Source organism: Sabethes cyaneus, chromosome 1 (assembly GCF_943734655.1).
Source record: "Sabethes cyaneus chromosome 1, idSabCyanKW18_F2, whole genome shotgun sequence".
Lineage (NCBI taxonomy): Eukaryota > Metazoa > Arthropoda > Insecta > Diptera > Culicidae > Sabethes > Sabethes cyaneus.
The window spans coordinates 39,029,037-39,054,352 of record NC_071353.1 but is presented as its reverse complement, the minus strand read 5'-3'; the positions used below and the strand labels follow the sequence as shown (position 1 = coordinate 39,054,352).

The following is a 25,316-nucleotide window of genomic DNA, read 5'->3' as shown; positions in this document are numbered from 1 at the left end:
AAAGAAAAAGGGCGAACACCGATATCTCGAGCACGGATAAAATAAGCATTTCGCTCAATAGCGATAGAATGAAGTGCAGAATAAACAAAAAACTAGACAAAATCGCGATAGATCAATAGATCGTGTCCACACAGAAAAAACCAGACTTGTGAATACACGCACCGCACCGGCAGCGATGCACCAACATTCTGCTCCGATCATAGGGTATGTTGCTGCTTCGTCGTAATTGCTTCTTCCCGCCCTATCCAACACAAATTAATAAAAATATCAGCGATTTTTATGACACACAATGCAAAATTAGTTATTCCCTAATATTTTAGTTTGTTGCCTCTCACACGCGGTCAATCAAAGTGAGCTGAGATTTATTTAAATGCTTTTGACGTAGGACTACGTCTTACGGCAAGTTATGAGATAGGGTGTCATTCCAAAAAATCGAAAAATGCTAGCGTCACGAAAAATGAAAGGTTTTGAGCGCTAATAGCTCAGCGGTTTTCCGATCGATTTTCAATATTCTTACACCAATCGATCGGAAAATCTTCTAAGAATTGACCCAAATGAAGAAAATTATGGATTCTTGATGTTGAACTATTGAAAAATTGAAAATAATGAACCTATGTTTTACCAGAATTCTCGCTTCGTGATTGGTTGGAAGATTCTTTACGATGATCTAAAACTATACCAATTTGATATCTGTGCTTGGGAAGTAAGCCAAAACAAGTGACAGTTTCCTCATTTCAACAAGATTTCTTAACACCGCGGTTCAACCTAGACCATTTTGATGTCCTTGCTTGGGAAGTACGCCAGAGAGAGTAACAAAGCCCCCTCGTGCCAACAGATTTCTTACGAACGCGATTAAACCTAGTCCAATTTGATGTCTGTGTAAGGGAAGTGTGCCAGAAAAAATGACACAAGTTCGTTTTCCCAACAGATCGCAAATTCTTTACTGCGAGACGATTAAACCTCGGCGAACTTGATATCTGTGTTGAAAAAATGTGCTACAGCTGTAGTGTTCGGTTATAATACGACTCTGTATGAATACGCATGCTTACCGTTTCATTAGAAATGTAGTGGAAAGATGTGCTGCTGATAAAATAGGATTGAATTGATAAAATCTCTTGAACGTGGGAAACCATGGATAATAAAAACAATCTTTAATTTCACTAAGGTATCAGGAAAGCAATAGTTTGTGTTCTTGATTTTGTTAAATTGTTTTCAAATGCACAATGTTACTACTTTGATAAAAGTAACATACAACGCATGTAGCATGTATATAAGTTGCATATAGCATGTACACATGAAGAATCGAATGATTACAAGCATGAATACATGTCACTATCACTACAAAGAGACTTACGTAGTCCTGCGTCACCTATATATGCGGTCGTGTCTTGTATACAACCCCTCTGATTTTTTTTTCATTAAAGAATTCCTAGCAGCCAAATTCCCAACTTTTTTTCGTGTGACGAAGAAGAAAATGTCGACTAATCGTTTCAATTTCCGTCATTGATAAAATGAAAATAACTCACGCAACGCATTGTTAGTATTCTGCAGCCGAGAAAACGTGCATAACCTACAGATATTTTGCAGAATAACGTTTGTCATGCTGTCCTACACAAACACATGCGCGCTAGCTTCGTAAACATTATTGTGATTTTTAGTTCGGACGATGAAAAACTTTGATGGACGGATTTTAAAACGGTACGACGAATTATAGATATCAAGTCAATTGCGTAATTTCAATCAAATGCTTTATTAATCGCTTTTTAGTGAATTCAAAGGGCACGGATCGGAAGGTAAGTGTGTTTGAGTCAAATCAGCAGAAGAGCTTTTAGAGCATTCATTTAATCCACCTAAGAAATGATGAAAATTAGAGTGGCTTTCCTTAATACGACGGGAATTAGAAATAAACTCTAACCAACGCGCACTCCGGTAAGGCGCATTTTTTCAACTCGCATTAGAAACGAACATGAAACCGCAAGTCGGTGCCAAATTTTTCTGTTTGACACGGAGCAAAGCGCTCCGGGCGGCACTTAGGCAAGAACGTCAGCCGAACATACGCGCTGAAAAGCACCCGCTGTCGTTCATAAGTTTTTACTGTTACCCCACCAAGAAAGAATTTTCGTTCTTTTACGAGCGAAACCGTTCCAGCTTACTAGCCGACACCGAACTAAAGCGTGTGCTAACAACTCAGTCACGTCACCGAATATGAACGTATAAGACAGAACGAAAGCAAAGCACCAAATCATTCGAGTCCTCGCAACGTGCTTATACGTGCCTAGTCGAAGACAAAGCACCGGGTTCGGGTTCTTGCGCTTTTCGGTAGCGTGCCAATATGTAGCAGCGGCACTGCGTGCTATTATTGAAAGCAACCGTTGCGGTGCGTATCTGGATAGGTAGCTGCGGTACCGCTCCGAGCGGTGTTTACAACAAGTGTGGAAAAAATCCTGCTCATTAAACTAGTACTGGATTGTTTTCCAAGAGACAAGAGGATCACTCCAGCGTAGATCAAATGTTTATGCTAGATAATTTGGGGGAATACAACGTGCCATGCAGACTGATCATCTGTTTATTCAAGGCGGCGTGCGATTCAGTTAGACCCAATGAGCTGTGGCAGAAAAACCTTGGGCCCGGTTTTGACGAAACTGACAAGCTGATTGAAAAGCTATAAAAATGGTGCGCGTACAAATAGCGGGGGAGAACTCAGTTACTTTCCTGACGTTGTTGGGTGGATTGAAGCAAGGAGAACGGTTTTAAATTTACTATCCAGTATAGCATGAAATCTATACCTATAAAGAAGGATTTCTGTCTGTCTGTCTGTCTGTCTGTCTGTCTGTCTGTCTGTCTGTCCTGTGTTCCTTATAGAATCAAAAACTACTGAACCAATCGGCGTGAAAATTTGCATGTAGAGGTTTTTGGGGCCAGGAAAGGTTTTAGTGATGGTTAGAGACTTCTCCCCCCACTAAGAGGGGGGGCTCCCATACAAATGAAACACAAATTTCTGCATAACTCGAGAACTAATCAAGCAAATAGAACCAAATTTGGCATGTGGGTGTTTTCGGTGACAAGAATTTATTCTAGGGTAATTTGAGACCCCTCCCCTCTTTATAAGGGGAATTATAACTCCTCTCCCCTTTAAGAGGGGGGGTTTCCATACAAATTTCCTCATAACTCGAGAACTAATCAAGCAAATGGAACCAAATTTGGCATGTGAAGGTTTTCGAGGGCAAGAAAATTTTCTATGTTGAATTAGGACCCCTCCTCACTTTAAGAGGGGGGGCTCCTGTACAAATGAAATACCAATTTCCTCAGAACTCGAGAACTAATCCAGCAAATGGAACCAAATTTGGCATGTAGGTGTTTTTGGAGGCAAGAATGTTTTCTATGATGAATAAGAACCTCTCCCCACTTTAGGAGGGGGGGCTCCTATACAAATGAAATACAAATTTTTTCATAACTCGAGAACTAATCAAGCAAATAGAACCAAATTTGGCATGTGGGTGTTTTCGGTGACAAGAATTTATTCTATGGTAAATTGAGACCCCTCCCTCTTTATAAGGGGAATTGTAACTCCTCTCCCCTTTAAGAGGGGGGGCTTCCATACAAATTTCCTCATAACTCGAGAACTAATCAAGCAAATGGAACCAACTTTGGCATGTGAAGGTTTTCGAGGGCAAGAAAATTTTCTACGGTGAATTAGGACCCCTCCCCACTCTAAGAGGGGGGGCTCCTGTACAAATGAAATACAAATTTCCTCCTAACTCGAGAACTAATCAAGCAAATAGAACAACATTTGGCATGTGGGTGTTTTTTTGGTGACAAGAATTTATTCTATGGTGAATTGAGACCCCTCCCCTCTTTATAAGAGGAATTATAACTCCTCTCCCCTTTAAGAGGGGGGACTTCCATACAAATTTCCTCATAACTCGAGAACTAATCAAGCAAATGCAACCAAATTTGGCATGTGAAGGTTTTCGAGAGCAAGAAAATTTTCTATGGTGAATTAGGACCCCTCCCCACTTTAAGAGGAGGGGCTCCTGTGCAAATGAAATACAAATTTCCTCATAACTCGAGAACTAATCAAGCGAATTGAACCAAATTTGACATGTGTGTGTTTTTGGAGATAATTTTTTTTTCAATGATGAATTGGGACCCCTCCCCACTTTAGGAGGGGGGGTCCTATACAAACGAAATACAAATTTCCTCATAACTCGAGAACTACTCCAGCAAATGGAACCAAATTTGGCGTGTAGGTGTTTTTGGAGGCAAGAATTTTTTCTGTGATGAATTAGGACCTCTTCCCACATTAGGAGGGGGGCTCCAATACAAATGAAATGCAAATTTTCCCATAACTCGAGAACTAATCAAGCAAATAGAACCAAATTCGGCATGTGGAGGTTTTTGGAGGCAAAAATATTTTCTACGGTGAATTAGGATCCTTCCACACTTCAAGAGGGGGGGCTTCTACACAAATGAAATACAAATTTCCTCATAATTCGAGAACTAATCAAGCAAATGGAACCATATTTGGCATGTGGGTGTTTTTGGAGGCAACCATTTTTCCATGATGAATTAGGACTTCTTACCTTTTTAGGAGGGGGGTGGGGGCTCCCATTCAAACGAAATACAAATTTGCTCATAACTTTAGAACTAATCAAGCAAATGGAACCAAATTTGGCATGTGAGAGTTTTAGATGGCAGAATTTTTTTTCTGTGGTGTTTTACGACCCCTTTCCCTTTTAATAGGGTGGGCTCCCATACAAATGAAATACAAATTTCCTTATAATTTGAGTACTAATCAAGCAAATGGAACCAAATTTAGCATGTAGGAGATTTTTGAGTCTTGAATTTATTTTATGATAGTTAGGGACCTCTCACCCCTGTGGTAGGGGGATATGGACTCTCATACAAATAAAACAGAAATTTTTGCGAAACTCAAAAACTAATCCAACTCGAGAAATTCGAGACTCTTCCATAAAACATTAATCAATAACAAGACCACAAAAACTATCTATAGTAACACTAGATCATTCAGGACGAGCCGGTCGCGAGTGTTGCCGGTGACCCGCCGTCGGAAGCGCCGCCCACTGGGGGGCTTGCAAAACTCGAGAAGTGACAAAGATCATCCGAGATTCATGATTTATGTACAACACAGGTTAATTTGTGGCAATACGAAGTTTGTCGGGTCAGCTAGTCTCTTATATATGCTGCTTGATTTTACGGCAGAGATCGATATCGCTGGGATCAACTAGAAGGTTATGGAAGAGGTTTTTAAATTTGCGACACAGGCAAAACGGGCACGATCAAAGGTGAGGATTACAGGAAGGAGTGCATTAAAATACGACTTCTGTCTACTAAAGAATCTGACTAAAGAAAAGACACTGGAGCTCAGTCACTCGCGGCCTCCTGTCATCATTAAACCTGATGTGCTCAACGATGATTGTTGTGCGTGACTCTGTTCAAAGTTGCTAGGAAAAGTTCGAACAATATTTTTTCGAGTTCAACATTTAGGCGATTTTATGAACTGTACGATACAAATTTGATTGCCTGGTGTTTTCGTTAGGCAGCACGGATCGATTCGTGATGATACGATGATATTTGTTGCCGTTTGCTTGCAGTCATTATTTTCTCCCGCGTTGATCGACTGATACTTCGCAAGTTTTCGAGCAAAAGATTCAGAAGGTTTCATCGAGATTCATGCGCACCTGGTTTCGACGAACTGAAAATGAGTTACCTGTCAATTCTTTAGTCAGATTCTTTACTGTCTACCTACCGAAAGCACGCCGTTTTGTGAACGTTCACTGAGGTAATAACGAGCTAGCAGTAATGTAGAACCGTAAATACGAAGGATACAGCAAGACTTCATACAGAAAAATGGTAGATAATAACTAGTTCTACAAATGTCCCATACATAACTGTCAAATTTTGCTCGGCTGAGACGGTATTATCAAATGAATCAAAATTGTTTAAAAGTGGTCGAACCCTCCCTGATTCACTCAATATACTGAACAACCCTCATTAGAATTGTTGGATAAACGAACAAATCTAATCCGAATGTTTTGATTTTTCCAGGAAAAATTCTTACTAAATGTTTATGAATTCTGCCATTCGCCCCATTTATTCAGTCACTAGCTGACCCGACAAACTTCGTATTGCTACAAATTAAACTATGTTGTACATAAATCGTGAATCTCGGATGACCTTTGTCACAATCTCGAATTTTGCAAGTTTCTGAGGAGTTCATGGGTGTTTTAATATACAAGTTATTCTCACAGTAAAGTAGAAAACAACTCCCCCCATCGCTCAGCTTGATAAAATAAAGCGGATAGCATCTAGCCATCATTACGAACCATTTCGCCGAATACCATTTTGCGGAACACCAATTCTCGGTTGACCATAACGCGGAATATAGAGTTTCGCAGAATACCGTTTCGCGAAAAACCTTACGCGGGATGTACCATTTCACGGAAAATCTTTTCGTAGAAAGTACCATTTCGCAGGGGTGACCCAACTGAAGGAAAGTAATAGAGGTCAGTAGATTTAGGAAAATAAATAAACCTGGATAGAGGTGATCTCTACAGGGGGCTGCCCCCCGCAGCGGCCGGCGCTTCCGACGGCAGGTCGCCGGCAACACTCGCGGCCTATGGTCGACTCGCGCTGAATTATCTAATGTTACTATTGATAGTTTTTGGTGGTCTTGTTATTGATTAATCTAAAAATAAAAATTAAGAAAACTTATCCGATTTAATTCTACTATGTGTATTTTATTCACGACAGATACGTATTTCGCCTACGACTTGCAGGCTTCCTCAGTGTCTGTTTTCGAACTCTATTGATTAATGTTTTATGAGTCTAAAATTTCTCGAGTTTCATTAGTTTTTGAGGTACGCAAAAATTTCTGTTTCAATTGTATGAGAGTCCTTATGCCCCTACCACAGGGGTGAGGGGTCTCAAACAATCATTAAAAAAATTCCTGCCTCCAAAACCAACCACATGCCAAATTTAGTTCCATTTGCTTGATTAGTTCTCGAGTTATGAGGAAATTTGTATATCATTTGTATAGGAGCCCCCCCTCTTAAAAGGGAGAGAGGTCATTATTCCCCTCCTAAAGCGAGAAGGGGTCTCAATTCACCATAGAAAAAATTGCCTACAAAAACACCCACATGCTAAATTTGGTTCCATTTGCTTGATTAGTTCTGGAGTTATGAGGAAATTTGTATTTCATTTGTATGGGAGCCCCTCCCTCCTAAAGTGGGGAGGGGTCTTAGTTCAACATAGAAAAAAATCTTGTCTCCAAAAACACCCACCAATAAAATTTTGTTCCATTTGCTTGATTAGTTCTCGCGTTAAGCAGAAATTTGTGTTTCATTCGTATGGAAGCCGCCCCTCTTAGTGGGGGGAGGGGTGTATAACCATCATAAGAACCTTCCCTGGCCCCAAAAACCCCTATATGCAAATTTTTACGCCGATCGGTTCAGTAGTTTTCGATTCTATAAGGAGCATTCGGGCAAACAGACAGAAATCACTTTTTAATGGGAATAGATTTGTATGGGAGCCCCCCTCTTAGTGGGGGGAGGGATCTCTAACTATCATAAGAACCTTCCCTGGTACCAAAAACCCCTACATGCAAATTTTCACTCCGATCGGTTCAGTAGTTTTCGATTCTATAAGGAACATAGAGCAGACAGAAATCCATTCTTATAGGCATAGATTTGTATGGGAGCCCTCCCCCCCTCTTAGTGGAGGGAGGGGTCTTTTGCCATCGAGAGAACATTCCCTAGCCCCAAAAACCTCTACATACAAATTTTCACGCCGATCGGTTCAGTAGTTTTCGATTCTATAAGGAACATACGGACAGACAGACAGAAATCCTTTTTTATAGGTATAGATTCGTAAGCGAATGGAAATTTTCTGACCGAAGGAAAACGTAACGTCGCAGTAGTAGCAGCCGGCAGCAACCCTGTCGAGTGCGGTGTTGCATATTTGCGGTAGCAGACAGCAATCGATACGGTGCCTTCCTACGTCATACTTGGGTGGATCACGTGCGCTGAATGCCACCCTGCTATCCTCCAGCTGCACACAGCATCCGCGTTTCCAACACGCAGCAGCTGGTATGGTAGTGTGGAGCAGTTAACGTAAACATGAACGGGAACGCATCCGTATCATCTGCAGAAAAATGAGATTTTCTTGGCACCCACCGCACGTCGCCTCACGGATGGAAACCGAGAGCGAAATTTTACTCCACTTTCTCCCAATCCCAATTTGTAGGACCAAGGACAGGATCGCGAGCAGCGGTGAATGAAGTCAGTAGTGTGCATTTTTGTGGAGATTGCGTAACATGCTCCCGCTCTCATTTAACCGTCATATGACTGACCAAGTGTTATTGAAAGATTAATTTTTTTTTCGTTGCGTAAATTATCTAGAAACGATGTTTCCGGCGCAAGTGGAATAAGACAGAATCGACTGAGTTGGCGACGAAAATTATCCTAGGAGTACAAATAACATTGATAGACATTTCAGCATGTCTGGAAAGATAAATTAATTTTCCGTTACGTTTCTCGATTGCTAGGTTCACCCTGTAAATAATAATTTACTTAAGTTTTTATAGCTGAAAAACTGTCCATATGGAACAAAAAAGATTAAAACACAATTAGAACAAAAACAACCGTTTTTTGTTTTCAACATTTGCAAAACTTTATTTTTCGGGTTATTTATCTCTTCCATTCTCTGCAGTGGATATAGTATGTATACTTTAGCCTGTTGCTGTCAGTAGTATTTAGTGGAACTGCATTTTTTTTTTCTTTTCTGACGAGAAAGCAGTTGTCCCTGCTCTTTCATGTGCCTTGCTACGCTCGCTTTAACATTTACTTTTATCATTATTTCTTTGCGTGTGTGTTTGTAATTTCTTGTGTTAGTAGTTTGATTTTTTAAGTCACAAATTTTCGATCGACTTATTGCATCTTTGCTTTCTGATAGTGTTTTCTGTTACGATTATAGCAAATTGGTGACGCCATTAACGGTTTCTCACGATTCGTTCTTCCGCCCGAAATTTTATCGTAATGGTTGAATATTTATTTTGTGTTCTGTTTTATTTATACGATGAAATCTATGTACGTAACTCTGTATTCAAGTAATATGCCATTTTTTCAGCCATTTTTTGTTTCTTTTATTGAGTTTAATTTTATCTCATTTTTAATATTCTTTATTTTCAAGTTTCATTAAAATCTAAAAGTGAGAATACAAACTACCGGATAGGTCTAGTCTTGAAACATACGCTGTATAAATTTATTTCCCTCGTTTTAATTTATTCGGTGACTTTCACTTAGGGAGTTTAGTTTATATTTGTTATGTTTTATACGAATGATTTTGGTTTTTATTTGCAGCAGTAACGACGGACACCCAATAATTGAGTTGACTTGTACGAGTCGATTGTTTACCGGGATTTGACTTCTTCGCATGATCCGTTTCATTTCGTTTCACTGGAAATTTGGTAAACGTAGTCGTTCTCGTTTTAATTCGGGCAGCTCCTCTAACATTAGATATAAAATCAGTAACACCAATTTCAAGCAAATTTTCGCTCCAGCAGCTGGTACGTTTTACAAAATCAGACATTGTAAATACATTCAGCGGAAAAACTAATCTGTTATCAACTTTTTCGGTTTTTTGTCTCTACTTTTAGGAGAAACTAAATTAACTTTTCGCTACAGGGGACGGTACTTTGATTGTTTCCTTCTTTCCCAAAGGATGACGAGTATAACAGCCGAGAGCTACAAGTAAAGAATCGCACTCAATTCTCTTGTTTCTGTTCGCGACGATTATTGCTGTGACGGCACTATTCGACCATTCATTCTTCTTGAATATAAAGGTCTTGTTTTTTTTGTTAAACACTAATATGCTCTTAGTAACGCTACATGGTTCCGCGAGGAACGTGAAACAAAGTTTCTCTTAACTCAAGTGTTTTTCAAAGTTCATAGCTCCGATTTGATTGATGACAACCAATTGACCAATTTTCGGTGGTACGATTCAATCGAATGTTTTACGACACAAACGATCCAAATGGTGCAAAGCAAAATTTAACGTGTCGTAAGCGGTTTTAAATAACAGCGAAATAATTCCTGATATATGTGTAATGGTCAACGGCGCTTTTTCCTGGCGACCTTCGTTTGGCTGTGTCCGAATTCTTACCTATACTCTCATAAAAACAACCTTAACATTCACTAATCAGTTCTTTGTAAATTTTTTTTTCTGTTACATTCCCTTTTTCAGATGATTATTCAATGCTCGTTTTTTCGTATTTTCCCTAAAACAATCCCAGCTTGTTCAAAGCGATACGGTTTATTTGTTGTTGCGCTTGCCGGTACAGTCTGTGTGTTGGTTTTTCGCTCGTAAACATGCTCAGCAGTGGCTGAATTGTTTACAAAGGATAATTGAACGATTCAAGGTTGGTTCACCTTCTCAGCGAATTCCTAAAACAAGGCAATTCAGTATGTGCGAAAGTGGGGAAAAGAAACTTTCACATCTATCCAGTTATCGATAAACATCTAGATAACGAAAAGAAAATCAACGAATATTTACGTAACCCTTAGCTGATGGGAAATCAGTAGTCGCTGCTGTTTGTTTCTACTTTCTACTTTTTTTTTATCAATTCAAACGACCGATTTGATCGTTTCTTTCTCTCCAAGCGTACCGTAAAGTGTATTGTTTTCTGATTTGATGACAGTAAAATACGCTTTGTACCTGTCCGTTTCGATTGTAAAAAATAACATGACCTGGATATCCTTTTGTAGGTATTTGTTGTTGCCTTGATCAAACCTTATTGCATTAGTATTCGTTTGTAGAGTTTGAGGTTAGTATCGGTTGATAAAATTAGAACAAAATATCGCATCAACATCGTTCCTTGTTCTACCCTAGTGGTTAGTAATGGTGTAAATAACATCAACATTGGTGTACTTATTATTTTACTTTTTTATTTCTATATTATACCGAAGCCCTTTCTACTAATAGCTTCACTACACACTACTCTTGACTTATATGGTTGATATTCTTTCTTACTATTTATTTTGAGAAGTTTGAGTTTATTTATACACTTCACCACCCTTACCGCACTCCTAGTGGATCCATACCGGTGTGTTTGAGTTGATCAGATACAGGTGTCAATTCAATTTGAATAACGTCCAAAATTTGGGATAATTACAAACTATTTCCGACCGACCAACACTGCATCGTTCAGAAGCCACGCGAAAATCCGCGAAATTTCTGAAGTCCAATTCGTTACTCAGTCTTCTGGGTGGTTTATTACTTGTGTGCCGTCGGACGACGTCAGTTACTTTAAAGCTTGCAAGTGCGGTCGTTCATTTCCGCGCGAAAATGCTCCTATCCAAAAGACCACCAGGACAGAACAGTGTGACCCTAAGCCGAGCGTTGAGTGGTGTTCATACAGTTTGGTTTTCAGGCTGGTTCGACCGCTAGGTTTCACACCCTGCAGCGGGAGATAGGATCTTCAAGTTATTGTGGAATAAATTTTGGTTTGCAGTTTATTGAAAATTTTGAATTTTGTCCACTTCTCCGTTCCTTTTCAAGATTTATACGACGACCGATCAGATGATTGTTATCTCTAAACTTATAGTTTCGCGAATTTATAATTTACTTGTTTGTGGTCGTTATGTGACTTTCTACTTACAATTTATTTTGTATGAGAGAACATCGATCGAATGACTTTTTAGAGTGAATTTCTGCACGAAAACATGCCGGGCTAGTGTTGTTGCAATTACTTTGACTGCACACAATTACGACCATGCAATGGAAAACTGACAGAAATAAATTTCTGTCCAACTTTGACGTTTGGTTGCACTATCAAAACTCAAAAAGAGTGAAAAGGAATTATTTGCGGTCTCAGTAATTCTGCTCGTTCTGAGAGGGATTACCGATAGTTTTCGTTGCTTTTGCTTGGTTTGCTTATCAATAATTGTGTTGTTACTAGTCAATAAAATTAAATGGAAAAATTCATGAAAACTGGTAAGATAGTCGTAGTCTCCTAACCGTTGACCTGAACTGAATTTGCCTAGTTTCATCACCCAAGCAACAAATTAAGTTTGAAGTCTTCGAATGGTTTTCAACGCCAAGATTATAAAACAACTGCTAATAAAGCTTAAGGATTCTCGCAATCTTCTAACAGCAACTACAAAACTGTTACAGTGCCAAGGGGCCCACTCTTCAGAAGGTCTTTATAATCTCTTTAATAGTAATATTAAAAGCTCAAGAAGTCATATTGCACTCTGCCGGAAGCAGCAATAAAATCGATTATGTTTTACGCTGCTTGACAGCAACCACCATAGTTTAGAGAAGCTTTTCACTTCGTTCTACAAAGCTATAAAGCATGAAGCTTTTGTGGTAAAAAGCTACATCAGCCAGCTAGCTTTATTGACTTGAAAATAATTACCATTAGTAGAAAAGTTTAAATTTTAATGTCAGAGCATCGTGATCAATTGAGTTTACAGCCATAATAAAATATTCGAAAAAATCAACAGTTTTCGTAATTGTGCAGCATATGCGCAATAAATGTTATCGTGACAATTGGATTGATAGGCCGCAAAAATCCACGCGCCATCGAAATTTTAAATAATATAAATAAATACGGTTTGTCAGTCTCATGAAAACCGACGGATAATAACTCCCTTCTGCAACTCACTTTACTTCGATGAATTTTTGTTTGCGGACTAAAAAAATGCAATGGCAATATGGCCTAGCTTAAAACAAATGTTGGTGTTGAACTAGTATTCTGTATCTGTTTGCTCAGGGTGTAATCATTTTAATAGCACTATAAAAATTGCAGATTTATTGCGGTTTGACAAGCAACCACAATAAGATCAATTTTGTATTGGTACGCCATTGTATTGCTACGTTTTCTCGTAGAAACACGTAATTTTATAAGAGATGTCGTGCAACCAACTAGTTTTTTAGCGGTAATATAAGCAATCACAATAAATTGGCCCTATTAACAGTTTTGTTATGGTTTTATAGCAAGCTATAAGCATTTTTTGACTTGTAACATCTTGGTATTGCGTAGAGAATGACTAGAATCCCAGAATAGAGACCGTCGTTTGTTATTTAGCACAGTTGGTGGCGGCCATTAAATGTTGACTCCGTGAAGATTTTCATAATTATCACATTACGACCAATCAGCAGAGCATGTGTGATTGAATTTTCGGCCAGGCTTTTTTCGTACTTTGAGAGAGAGCTTCAATCTGTAGCGTTTAACTACAAAGCGTTCAAGAGCAACCATCTTCGAATAGCGAAGAGCATTTTATCTTCTGCACTGCTCTGTCTGCAATGAGCATTGATTTTTTCTGCAGCATATAAGCCTTGAGTAAATCGTTCTAGTCGATACGGCACAACACCTGCCTGGCATTCTTTTTGACATTACGAATCAAAGGGTTTTGTCACTACATATATATGTAAACACTTGGCCCAACAAACATTAACATTTTCGTATAACAGCTTATCAAGCGTTTATAACCCAATAATAAGCTATACAATGGTTGAATAAGCTACTAATCAACAAAAATGTTTGTTGGGGAGTCGCTGTTTACGAGTGAGATACGTTCCAAGTTTTCTATGAAAGTGCTAGAAAGCACCGTCTTTGGCATTATTCAGGACAAAACGGTTGCCCAGAAACTGACAGTATTGGGCCGCTGCTATAAAATAAATTTCTCGGTCTCTTTACTACAAAAACGAGCAAGCAGAAGCCTTCTTTTAGTGGAAAAAATTTGAAGGGAAACCTGCACTTTGGTTCTCTATCAAAATCAATCCAAATTAACCCAGATTTTACACGTAGATTAAGTTGAATTTTTAATTCTGAAATGCCACTGCATCAATGAACAAAGATCAATTGAAGATCATATTCCAACAATACGTTAGGGCCGAAGTGCAACATGTAAACAAACCGAGTGAGGGTTTAGTTTTGCTACTACTACTGTGTAATGATTCTCGACTGAACGCACCTGTTTAGAGTTAAAAGGAGTGTAGCTTTTATTAGACTCTCAACTGTCGAGCACTTCAATAGCTGGTTGCAAAATCTGTCCAGTAAAACTGATATTCAGATTCCGAAAACGAAATGTGGTATCCAGACTTCGTTTCGCTCTTTGGTCAAGAAAGCAGACAAAAACATAAAAATCAAGTTCTAAACACTCAGAATTTCAGAATAACCCAAGACTATGCCACTTTATAAAATAAAAAACATTGTTCATTTATAACGAACGCTGCTAACTGAACCAATATTGTTTACTCAGTTCAAACTGTAATTTCCTATTTGGATATACATCAAACTACTTTGGCCACGTGCCTCAGTTAAAGTAATTTTAAACCTTGGTTTCCTTGAACTTACAAAGTGCTCACTGAATCACACTTTTTATGTTCGTTTATTTTCACTTTTTCCATTTGTATGGCCACTCGAAAATAACCAACGAAGTAATATTTCCACCTTTTAATGTGACCAACATTTGACTGAGAGTTTTATGGCCTAATAGAAATTAATTGACTGCTAATATTTGTGTTGAAAACATCTAGCTACAGGCAAAGGTTGTCTTAGCAGATCGTATTGTGGACTGCATAAGTTCTAGGTGGAAAAAAGAACCTTCCAAGCCACCGGAAAAGCAGCATGGAACCATCAAATCCTCTCGTTCCGTTGGTAGCACATACTAACAAAACTACACGGTCCAACGGTAGTGGCGGCGTAATTCTTAGATAATCACCGGGAGCAAACAACCCATGTCGCATTCCTGCCGGTGCCTACTCACGCGACGACACACCCACCATTTTTTGCGCCTTTCGTTGTGCAAGTTTATTTTTGGAATAGAAAATAGAAAAGTAACTTGGCACAAGACCTGACGATTCTCTGTTGTTGCACCTAACTGATTGAAGTCATGTAACATTCTGCTGGCGCGACGACTTCCATCGGTAAATCACACTACTCTCGTGCTATGTTTTATTCTATCGACAGAAAATGCAACTGCATCTGGCCAGACAAACGAGAAAAAAGGGTGATTCTGCAATGGGAGCGGCCGGAGGGTAGCCGCCGCGTGCAACCAACTGGCTAATTAAACTAATAAAACCACTTCGTTTTTTCTGCGCTGTGCCCTGACGTGTTTCGCTCTCCGTAGGGATGCATCTGCGTCTTGAATGATAGTATCTCACAACCTATAACGTATACGGCTATTTGTTTATACTGTTGCACTGCGCATTTTCTGCATCTATATCGCACATATTCTGCCGGCGGATCTTCCTGTCGGCTTATATAAGTAGGAGCGAGACATTTGCACGATTTATGATAGTGCATAATACTGAATCGTACTGCCAGCGTTTTTGTTTATTTATGATTTCATTGTAGAGATAATATTATTTTAGCGAGACTGTGCACTAACTGCACAGGGTTGAAATATATAAAATCGAAATTTTGTACACCATTAGATGATCGAAGTATACGAACTGATAACGTTACATTTCAGTGATCGTTAATTGATCAAACAAAATGGTAAAATCACAATCAGAACTTACAGTGTCAAGCATTTGTTTATGTAGGATCTATCTCAAAATAAAAAGAAAACCTTTCGAAGCAGACGAAAACCATCGGCGACACCATCTCTCCAGAGCCCGATCAGTTTCGGCAAACCACTAGCAGGCAGTTCGTTTGTACAAAATTGTAGCGTTCATTTTTCTTTTCCTCACGCGATGGCGCATTTCGATCATGAAAATAGGTTTTGTCTTCACTTTAGTTTGTTTATCTTTGTACAAGCTAATATGCAGCTGATTTAGAAGATTAAATTTCGCATGTTTTTGCATGTTTTGTTTTGTAACAGTTTTCTTTGTACCATCGGGGGCTCAACGACAGAAACGTCACGATTGGGCTCTTTCTCGGGTTCTTTCTCGCTGTCGCTTTTTTTAGTTGCTGTTGCTGAGAAAGATGAGCAAGAACTACGCTTGGTTCCTTCGTTATCGTTTTGTTCCTATAATGACGATCTTTTTACATAATTTTGAAGTCTTTTTTTCGAACAGAAAGGCAAAGGACGCAATGTCTTATTTTAATCGTTTTGTTTTCGGTTCGACGACCAATTCTGCAACATTGAAACAACAAGAAATAATGATAAACCGAGTAAACTTGCAGCCAACCAAAATGGACAACAATAAACGATACGAGAATTTGCTGTTTTTTACGTTCACGTCAACAATTTTTATTCGCAAATAAACTGTTCGCAGGTATGTAATTTCGCAGTTCCTGATTTCGCAACGGGCTTAAAACTCTACACAAATAGTAAGAGGCTTCTTTTTTATGCATTTAACTAAAAACATAACATACTTAGAGTGTGTTGCTTAAATAATTTCCCTCGTTTTTGTTTGTTTAACAATAATGATGATGATGACTTTTTTGTTTCAACGAGTTAAAACTATAATTATAACAACTATCACAGTAATGGTTTAGTCTCTTTACACCTAATTAGACAAGATGGTAGTAAATCTATAGTTTTCATTAACTGGGCATTTGTGAGTGGCAACTGGATGCCATCGGCATCCAATTGCCAGCTCATTTACGAACAAGTTGAAGCTTCGCGGGAATCAAAAACTTCCTTAAGATGGCTAGGCTGCCTCCTGCCGAGACCCTGTAACAGGTCTGCTAGGCTTTGGCGGCCTTGCTTGGGCGTGGAAAGCAGGTATACCCAGCACTTACGTCGCATCCACTGACGAGCAGATTCATCAAAACCGAATTAGACGATTGCTCCTGCAAACCGTTCAGTTTGCCAGCTGCCCACCGATGCTCTGATTGCTCGATTCCGGCTTTGGACTTAGACTTTGCCTTAGCGGGGACCGGCGACGGAGCCATCAACTGCTGGAGCAGTTGGGGTGATGATGTCGGAGATTGCTGCTGTTGAAGTGTAGAGACCGAGGTAGTTGACTTGACACGCTTGCTCGTCGTGTCACCGCCACTTTCTGAGGTCGTGTGGGAGCGTTTGTGTGAGTTGGTGGCCGGCATCGTTGAGGTATGGCTGCTGTGAGTGGAGTTTTTCTTCGACACAGCCGAGGTCGCTGTCACGGTGGCATTCGTTTTGGGACTACCAGTTACTGAGGTTGTTGTCGTTGTTGATGCATTGCTTACGGTAGTAGTACCAGCTCCGTTCAGCTGTAGCAGATCGTTCATGGTCCAGGTTTCGATCGTGTTGCCTAAAAGTGAGTCAAAGAAATATGTGAAAAAATGGTTGGGACTTAAAATCGTGAGTGCTATTATGATGGCGTTGGAAAGTGTGGCTCTCGATAGTTCCCGGAATGGGCCATTAACGTTCTAAGTAGACTGTATTCAGTTAATGATCTCTAAAATATGGTGCGTCTCGAGCAGTGGTGATTTCTTTCAGCACTTTTGCCGTTTGAATACGATATTTGGAGCTATTTTTAATTTAAAAACATCACAAACATGTTGTAGCACCCGAGCACACCACTGTTTTCACCAGACATTAATTTATGGTTCACTCGGCGACAACGGTATCAATCCGCGATTGCGTAGGTGAAACGGGACGGTATACTCGATTCTGTCGTAGCTAGTCTATTGTACGGACCTTTTCAAAACCCTTGAGGTTTGAGTGTTTTGCTTCGAGAATTGCGTAGCGGAATTTGAGGCATTTTACAGACGTTCGTTAAAATGATAAAACACCGTGCGTGCCCACCGGTGCGAACTACAAAGGAAACGCGTGCTCGTACAAACAAGGTAAATTATTCAACAAATTCGAAAATGAAAACTAGTCGAATTCCACACTTTCTAGCCAAATAGCATTGAAACTAAGATTTCCCTGACATGTTTTCGGAGTATTGTTTTGTTTGTTAAGCAACTTACTGGATTTAAATCCCGGGGCTATGACTAACATCGGGTGCAACATATTCGATTCGATAAGCTTAATTTTCTTCTCGCCAATAAGTTCCCGCTGTTGTTGTTGTTGTTCCGTAGTGATGGTTTGTGGCTGCTGTTGTTGTATTAAAATTTGTTGGTGGTTGCTGTTTGGCTGTATTGTCGACGTTTGTATGTTAATAACGTTGCCGCACAGCAGTGCTGCTAGACTGGAATCGATGATTTTGTTTCCGACATTGCAATTGTTGTCGTTGATGTTGCTGTTGCAGCTGCTCGTATTGAGGTTGCTGGTGCTATTATTGCTGCTGAGGTCGGTTCGCGCATTTGCAGGTTTGGATTTACCGCTGCTGATTGTTGCGTTTGCCTGCTGCAATACGGCAGGATATTCCTGCTTGATCATTGTATATTTGCCGGCACCAGTGGTTCCGTCAATCGACACCGGTGGGGCTCCCCACATTAAATCATCACTCGTTAGTAGCGGCAGATCGTCCACTTCGCTCATCGATATGTACGGAGCCCGCATCGACAGGTCCAAGTCATCCTCCATATTTAAAGTCATAAATGCAAGCTCATCCTCCGGGCAGCCAGAACCGTTCGGGCTGCACAGTGATGGTATACTGCTTCCCTCTGGACTCTGGAATTAGAAGAGAAATATTAATAGATTGGTCATATGGAGATACAAGGAGGTACTATTATTGGCATGATGTTGAACAGCGAAAGTGCGAGGTAAATATTCGAAATCGTAAAATCAAACTATGAGCAGTTGTGAACATGTGAGTCGCAGTATGAATTAGTTTCGTTTTGCAGTCGATGCTGGTCGCCTTTCGAGCACAAAGCTTGCGCTCCTAATGGCATTCACGTGCGGTCTGGGGGCTGGCTTCATTGATATCGATTCCAATGTGATTTTGCTTTCGCTAACTTTTGCTTTCCTTCGAGCGTATGCGTCGTCAAGCTTATCGTGTGCCAAACGTCAATAATCGCAGACCGGAAAAAACGGCACCGACCGACCGTGATGGGTGTGAGAGTGTGTGTACGTAGCAAAACGGACTCGTCGTGGGTCAGGGGGCGATAAAAGGTCTCTTTGGATTCCATGCATTCCAATGAATAATTCATGAAAATTAATTTTCTGTTAGAATTAAGAATTCTTTCTGTTAGAATTAAGAGAAATATTTTCGGCTGTATGTTTGTCTTACTATTTTGATGTGATTTTAATAAAATTTGTTTTTGAATTTCAATTTTCAATATTGAAAAACTTTTATTAAATCACATAAATCCATTTTATTGTGCCGCCCCAACCACAATGAATTCGAAAAAGTTACGTATGGCCCACTTGTAGGGTTAGTTATCATCTTCAATATTGCTGAATTAAGACATTGTCAATTCATTTGTGCTTATGGTGCTATGAAGCTGCAATCCCATATCCGTATATTTTGCAACAATTTTTACTGGTTTGTTAAAAGTGTTCGAGGCTGGATAGTGTGAATGCTTTAATTATTAATGCTGAATAAGCTACAGGTTTTTCAAATCCGTCTTTTAACTAAACCTGGAAAAAGAAATTTAAAAGAGGAATTTTCAACAAAACGGTACAACTCTAAATATTTATCTTGATCAAACCGCTTTGCGGATGTTAAAAGCCTTTGCAAATTTGCGGAAATTTTTATTAAGAAATCAGGAAAATATATTTTAAATTGGATACATAGCATGAGAGCCACAAACTAGTAGATACAGTCTCGCGATTCAACTTCGATTGAGAGTAGAATCTTCATTAAATTAATTATCAAGCTGAACTTTGATTGGACAATTTATTTTTGACTAGACAACCGGGTCAATTGGAAAATGTGTTCCACATTGCGCATTAACTAGCAAAACAGAGATAATTTGTCACATATATAGACACTAACTTATCCCCCGCGTGTGTTGCCACTCGTCCAACTTTAAGCGAATCAGGTATTTGTTGTACTATATAGAGTAAGGAGGGGTAAAAGTGCGATGGGGGTAAAAGTGCGATTCAATGATTTATCGGTGCAGATTCCGAGTAAATTGACTATAATTGACAGCCTGAATCTAACGTAACCTTTGGGTGCTTACAAAGCATAGTTGCTGAGTTATGTGCAAATATTATTTTAGGGCGATTTTGATGTAATTTTTTATTCTACGGCAAATACGATATCAACAGTAGGATATTACTTGTTGAAAATTTGTAGCAGCATTTTACCTCACTCACATATTTGTTTTGAAAATACGGTGAAAAGAATTTACAAAATATATTTCGCTTTTCCATAAGTTAATCAAACCCCGTCAAGCGCCTAGCGATTCATGGACGGGGCAAAAGTGCGATTCATGGGCGAGGCAAAAATGTATAACTTATTATATACAGCTTTAGGCACTGTATTACAGATACTAGAAATGGAAGATCTGCAGAAAACCGTGTGCTCTACAGATGTCGGCTGAAGGAAAACAACGTTTTTCCGCTGATGAAACAAAAAACAAACATTTGGAAAAGTTTCGATCTGACGGAGGCTGCAATACACCAGTACAAAATAGGGAAGGTGCAAATGGAGAATATTCTTTACCGAAACATACCGCATATTGAAGATAATATGGTTTTGTTAGCTACTGCTGTGCTAATTGCATGGATTCGAGCTTCGCACTTTTGCCCCGTGGTATTCACACTTTTGCCCCACGGTATTCGCACTTTTGCCCCGCTAGTGGGGTAAAAGTGCGAATCGGTACTTGATTAGAAGAATGAAGAATTTATTTTGCAAAACACTATTATTCCAGATGATTTATACTTGAATGTGAAGATATTGAGTTACTGCATCACTACAAAACTATCACTATAAACGCCACCGCGCATTCAAATTCGCATCGTCTGTTTAGTGGTGGAATACGAACGCTATGCATAACGTCACTAGCAGCTTGCTCAGTCAAACCTCTGTTTTGAACGGTAGAACGAACGCATTTTAAACCTTTTTAACGTTTTCGTTCCGATCAAGTTGCCTTTACCTTTTGGAGCAGTGAATGACTGCAAAACAGTCATATCAATGGCAGTCATACTACAAAATACAACAATACAAAATACAACAATACTACAAAAAAAAAAAACAAGCACATGTACGTGGAAGAAACCGGTCGGACTCCGTCCAATACAAACGAACATTTTGCTTGCGTCGGACCGACGTCAAACTATTACTGTGAGCAACCGATTTGGAGATAAAAAGAGAAACGAAAAGAGATGTCATGCTTCTGCTTCCAGTCAGTTTGCAGTCAGTTAGATTCTTCGATCTTAACGCGCAAGGCGGAAGAACGACTGTTGGCTTTTCTTGAGAGGCCGCATGAATTATAAGACGGCAGCAGCGCAAGCGGCAGATTGACTGGATTCAAAAAACAGTCAACTGATCGTTCGAAAAGCGCAGGTTGAATGCGCAAAGCGTGCGTATTCACGCAGTCACATTCAACTTGCGATCCCTTTTCAAGCCCTGCTATAAAATATATTTTGTTGTTGTCCTTCTTTATATCTCACGAAAATTGAGGACAACTTCAAACATCGCACTTATGCCCCGCCCTGCTCTATATGTTACAAGACTTGATAGTTCGATTTCATTCAAGTATTTTACTGAACGAAACTTGCACGCAACATTGCGTTGTCCTTGTCGGCGAATCGCTGAAACTACAGTCCATTTACTAGTTGCCATTGTTGTGCTGGAGTTTTCATTTTATTAATTTATTTCACCACATTCGTAATTATTACATTCGTAAAAATAAAATTTGCGAGAATTTATGCAAATTGAGTCTTATTTTATATTTTTAACGTCTTCTACATGATAATCTTGTACAGGATTTCAGTACACCATGCGTTGCTCTACGCTACTGCGTGCATTCATACCTCCTATTATACAGCAAAACAAATTCGTTCTGATTCATTTTCATATTTTTGCCTTGATCAAGTTCCATTTATCAGTTGTAGCAATGAACGATGGCAAAATGATAATTTTACAGTTTACAATCTTCAAAAACAACACTTCGCAGGAGAGCAAATATTGATTTCTCTAGAAGGCCCCAGGTAGAGGTAGAATGAATGTGCCACTTTCCCCATTTAAATATGCGTTTCTGCTGCGCAAGTCAATTACAGAAGACGTACGCATTTACGGCGTTACAGACGATTAGCGATCCCTGTTGAAGTCCTGGTTCTGAGTAACTTTTGGTATAAAGAATTTCTTCTCATCTCAACTTACGATCGCAAATTTCAATAGAAGTTTATTATAGTCGATAAATTCCTTTGCAAATGTGTCGTTTAGCAGAGTATATGAAATAGCTGTCAGAAGACTAAATTCAAGTAACAATTTCAGTTTTATTGCACTCTTATAACGGTTTTATGACCAATTTAGCTTACCATAGTTGTAAAAGGAGCAGAATAAATCCCAAACTGTTAGTTAAAAAGTTTCCATCAAGGATAAGATATGAAACGTGGAACTCTACAGGACGGATTTTTTTGTCAAATTTTCGTTTAAGGCATCAGATAATTGGATTTGAAGCTACAGGAATTATTCGCTACTGTAAGACAACTAACATTCATCCTGGATTTGAGCAATAGTCGGAACTGTTAAAACGACCCAAACTTATTTTGAAATACTCACAACAAAATTTGGAGTGGTCGTAGGCTGAAAGTCAAAAGAAAAGAATCAAAGGAAGGTGCTATGAAACTTTGAAACAATACTTCAGTCAGAACTTGGCTATTTGAGCTTGTATAGGATGCTGATCAATTAAGCCTGGCTACGTAAAAGTTGCCCGACCGACACTTCGATGCAAAAGGATGCGTATAAACTACACTCACATCTCTCCCAAATGATTGATTTCAGCGTAACCTACAAACAGCAGTTGTTTGTCAAAGACTAACCCAACAATCAGAACATGGCCGCTAGAACGTGTTTACTCTCAAGAGCTTTGCCTTTTGCAGATTTGTTGTTTGATAAGATACTGGCTGACGGTCGAGGGCCGTAGTTTAACGCTGCAGTGCCAAGTAAGTAGGTAAGTGAGATGATGAGTGAGTGCATGACTGGTTGATTAAAAGGAAGGAAAAATAATGCAAACATCGAACAGCGCGGGCTGCGAGATGCTTACACGTGACTTCGGATGCAACGGCTGAAGGCGAGGTTAGCAGCGGAAGCATCTTTATTCGAAAAGAATAAAAAAAGATGCAAAACTTTTGAATAATACGTGATAGCTGCTTAGGTTGCAACAAAGTAATCGACTCGGAATTGAAATAGATTCATGAATAAATTGTAAAACAATCATTCAACAAAAATTGATACACACAGTGAAAGCTAAATCTTGCACAAGAGATAATAAATATCCTCGATTTGTTCTGGAAATACATGTAAATCTCGCCGTTCAAAGTACACTCCAGCCGAAGATGGATATTTTTAGCAGTGGAATCTATGACTGTCGGGTAATTAGACCTGATGGCGATAAGTGTTGCTTATCTTTCGCAAATCGAAATCGGAGCCATACAGCCAGATCGAGCCAGTGACATGTTTGATAACAATTTAATGGCTTTGTATTTATAACCATCATCACAGATAAGAGCTTCATATCAGAGAACGTAATGTTGAACAGATAGCAACACTAGTTCTATTCTGGGTTAAGCTTGCGGTGTGCCTTGATGCATATAATTGCAATGCGCCGTTATCTTACAGGAAAACTAAGCCTAGTGTATAATCCTAGCGCCATTGAGACTCGCTAGACGTGGTTCTTAAAATGTCTAAATCGTGTAGCTTACCGTTTACCGATCGGTGGTTTACCTCCGTGATGATTAGCCGGTAATTTACAGCGATTACATTTATTCAATTATGAGAATGAATACATTATCTTGCCCCCGAAAAGGAGTCGTGTTTTCGCTTCCAGAATGGGCGGGCGGCTGGGGTGGTTTACGAAAACCGCCATTATGGGGGTCAATAGGTTCGCTCGCCTGCCGTCGCAAAGTAAGGGTGCATTTTTTCCTCTTCGCTGTGTTTGCGTCTAATTTAATTGGTCGAACTATAAAAATTAGAGATAATTATCGCGACCGGTATGGCGTGGTGCGCTGAAATTTACGGCACACATCCAATCACTCACACGAGAGTAACAAAGATTCTATTCCGCTGCTGTCTGCTAGAGCCGACCGAGTCTGAGACGATAGCACCGTGTTCGTTTATTTGCGAAGTGCCTCGAGGACACCCATCGATTAGCAGTTGTTGTTTTTTTTCGTTGCACTCTAGCTGGCTAGCTACTGCGTGGTTGTTGCAGTCTAGTTGCTGAGTGTTGTTGTTGTTGCTATTAAACTGCTGATAATGTGCAGTTGATTATGTAAATTGGGGTCCTATCGTCGTTTCGAATATCGACCCTGACAGGACGGCTGCGGGACACGTTTACGCTAGAACTCAGGTATTATGTTAGGTAATGTTTAGCTAGATAATTGAGCGTTTGTTCAATATTAAAGCAAATTGATGAAAGGTTACAAAAAGCGTTCTATTCAGGTCTGGGAAGAGTCAAGTTTCAGTGACTTTCGGGGAAGCTGTGCATTATACATAATGCCGAACATCCCGTTTGGATGCTAGTTTAACGAACCAAAATGCGGAGAGGTGTTACCGAGCTTGGTTCAGGATTCATTTTTTTTAATTATTGCTTTTTAATGACGAAAAAGTCAACCTCATTCCCGCTGTTCAACCTGGCAATGATAATAGCAAATTAATACTAACCTTTGACAATCCGGGCGACAGTAAATGCGGTGAATGGCTAACTTCACAGATCTCATCCCGGTAGTTGATGAACGGATCGTTGCTGCTGGGATCGACGGTATGGCAGTTTTGGCCGGTGGAAGAACTACGTGATACCACCGATGCCGAGCCCAACGAGGAAACCGTCCCGATGCCGGACGTTCCGCTGGGCGAGGCGGCTGACATGTTCAGCGGAGAGCTTGCCGTAGAGGGCGATGAAAGGGACGACGAAGAGGACGACGAAAGCGACGGCGACGGCGATGCGGTGCCCAACGACGAATGTGACGAGAACTGGCTGCTTGCGGTGCTGCTGCTCTGTGGATTGTGATGATTTACCATTGTGATAGTACCATTGACTGTTAAGGGGGAAGCCACCGATGTGACCGATATACTGCCGCTGGATCCGAGTCTGTGTTCGGCACTCTCCAGGCAGCTCAGTTCATCTTCCAGCAGCGATTGATAATTGTCGACAATCATAAAATCATCAAATACATCGTTGAAAAAAGGACCGGTTTCTTCCAGAGGTATACAGGCATCGCCTGCAGTCGGTGCCAGATGAGTTAAATCGTCAGGTTCATCTTTTAGCACTGAAACGGAAGGAAAAAAGTATGTTAAAACGCTTGACAAATACAGTTCTTAAATATTCGAATCACCAATGACAGAAACAATGCAAATAG

General features: G+C 39.8%; 1 protein-coding gene across 2 annotated transcripts in view; it reads right to left on the bottom strand.

Moving 5' to 3' along the window:
- The window catches only part of LOC128745193 (protein similar), a 252,184-nt gene that overhangs the window by 6,343 nt on the left and 220,525 nt on the right, over positions 1 to 25,316 (bottom strand). For both annotated transcript variants that reach the window (XM_053842211.1, XM_053842212.1), the window contains 3 exons: positions 24,622 to 25,226; positions 17,873 to 18,518; positions 16,718 to 17,208 (listed from right to left, as the gene is read on the bottom strand). In XM_053842211.1, coding sequence (XP_053698186.1) covers positions 16,718 to 17,208; positions 17,873 to 18,518; positions 24,622 to 25,226 — 1,742 coding nt within the window. The remainder of the gene's footprint in view (positions 1 to 16,717; positions 17,209 to 17,872; positions 18,519 to 24,621; positions 25,227 to 25,316) is intronic.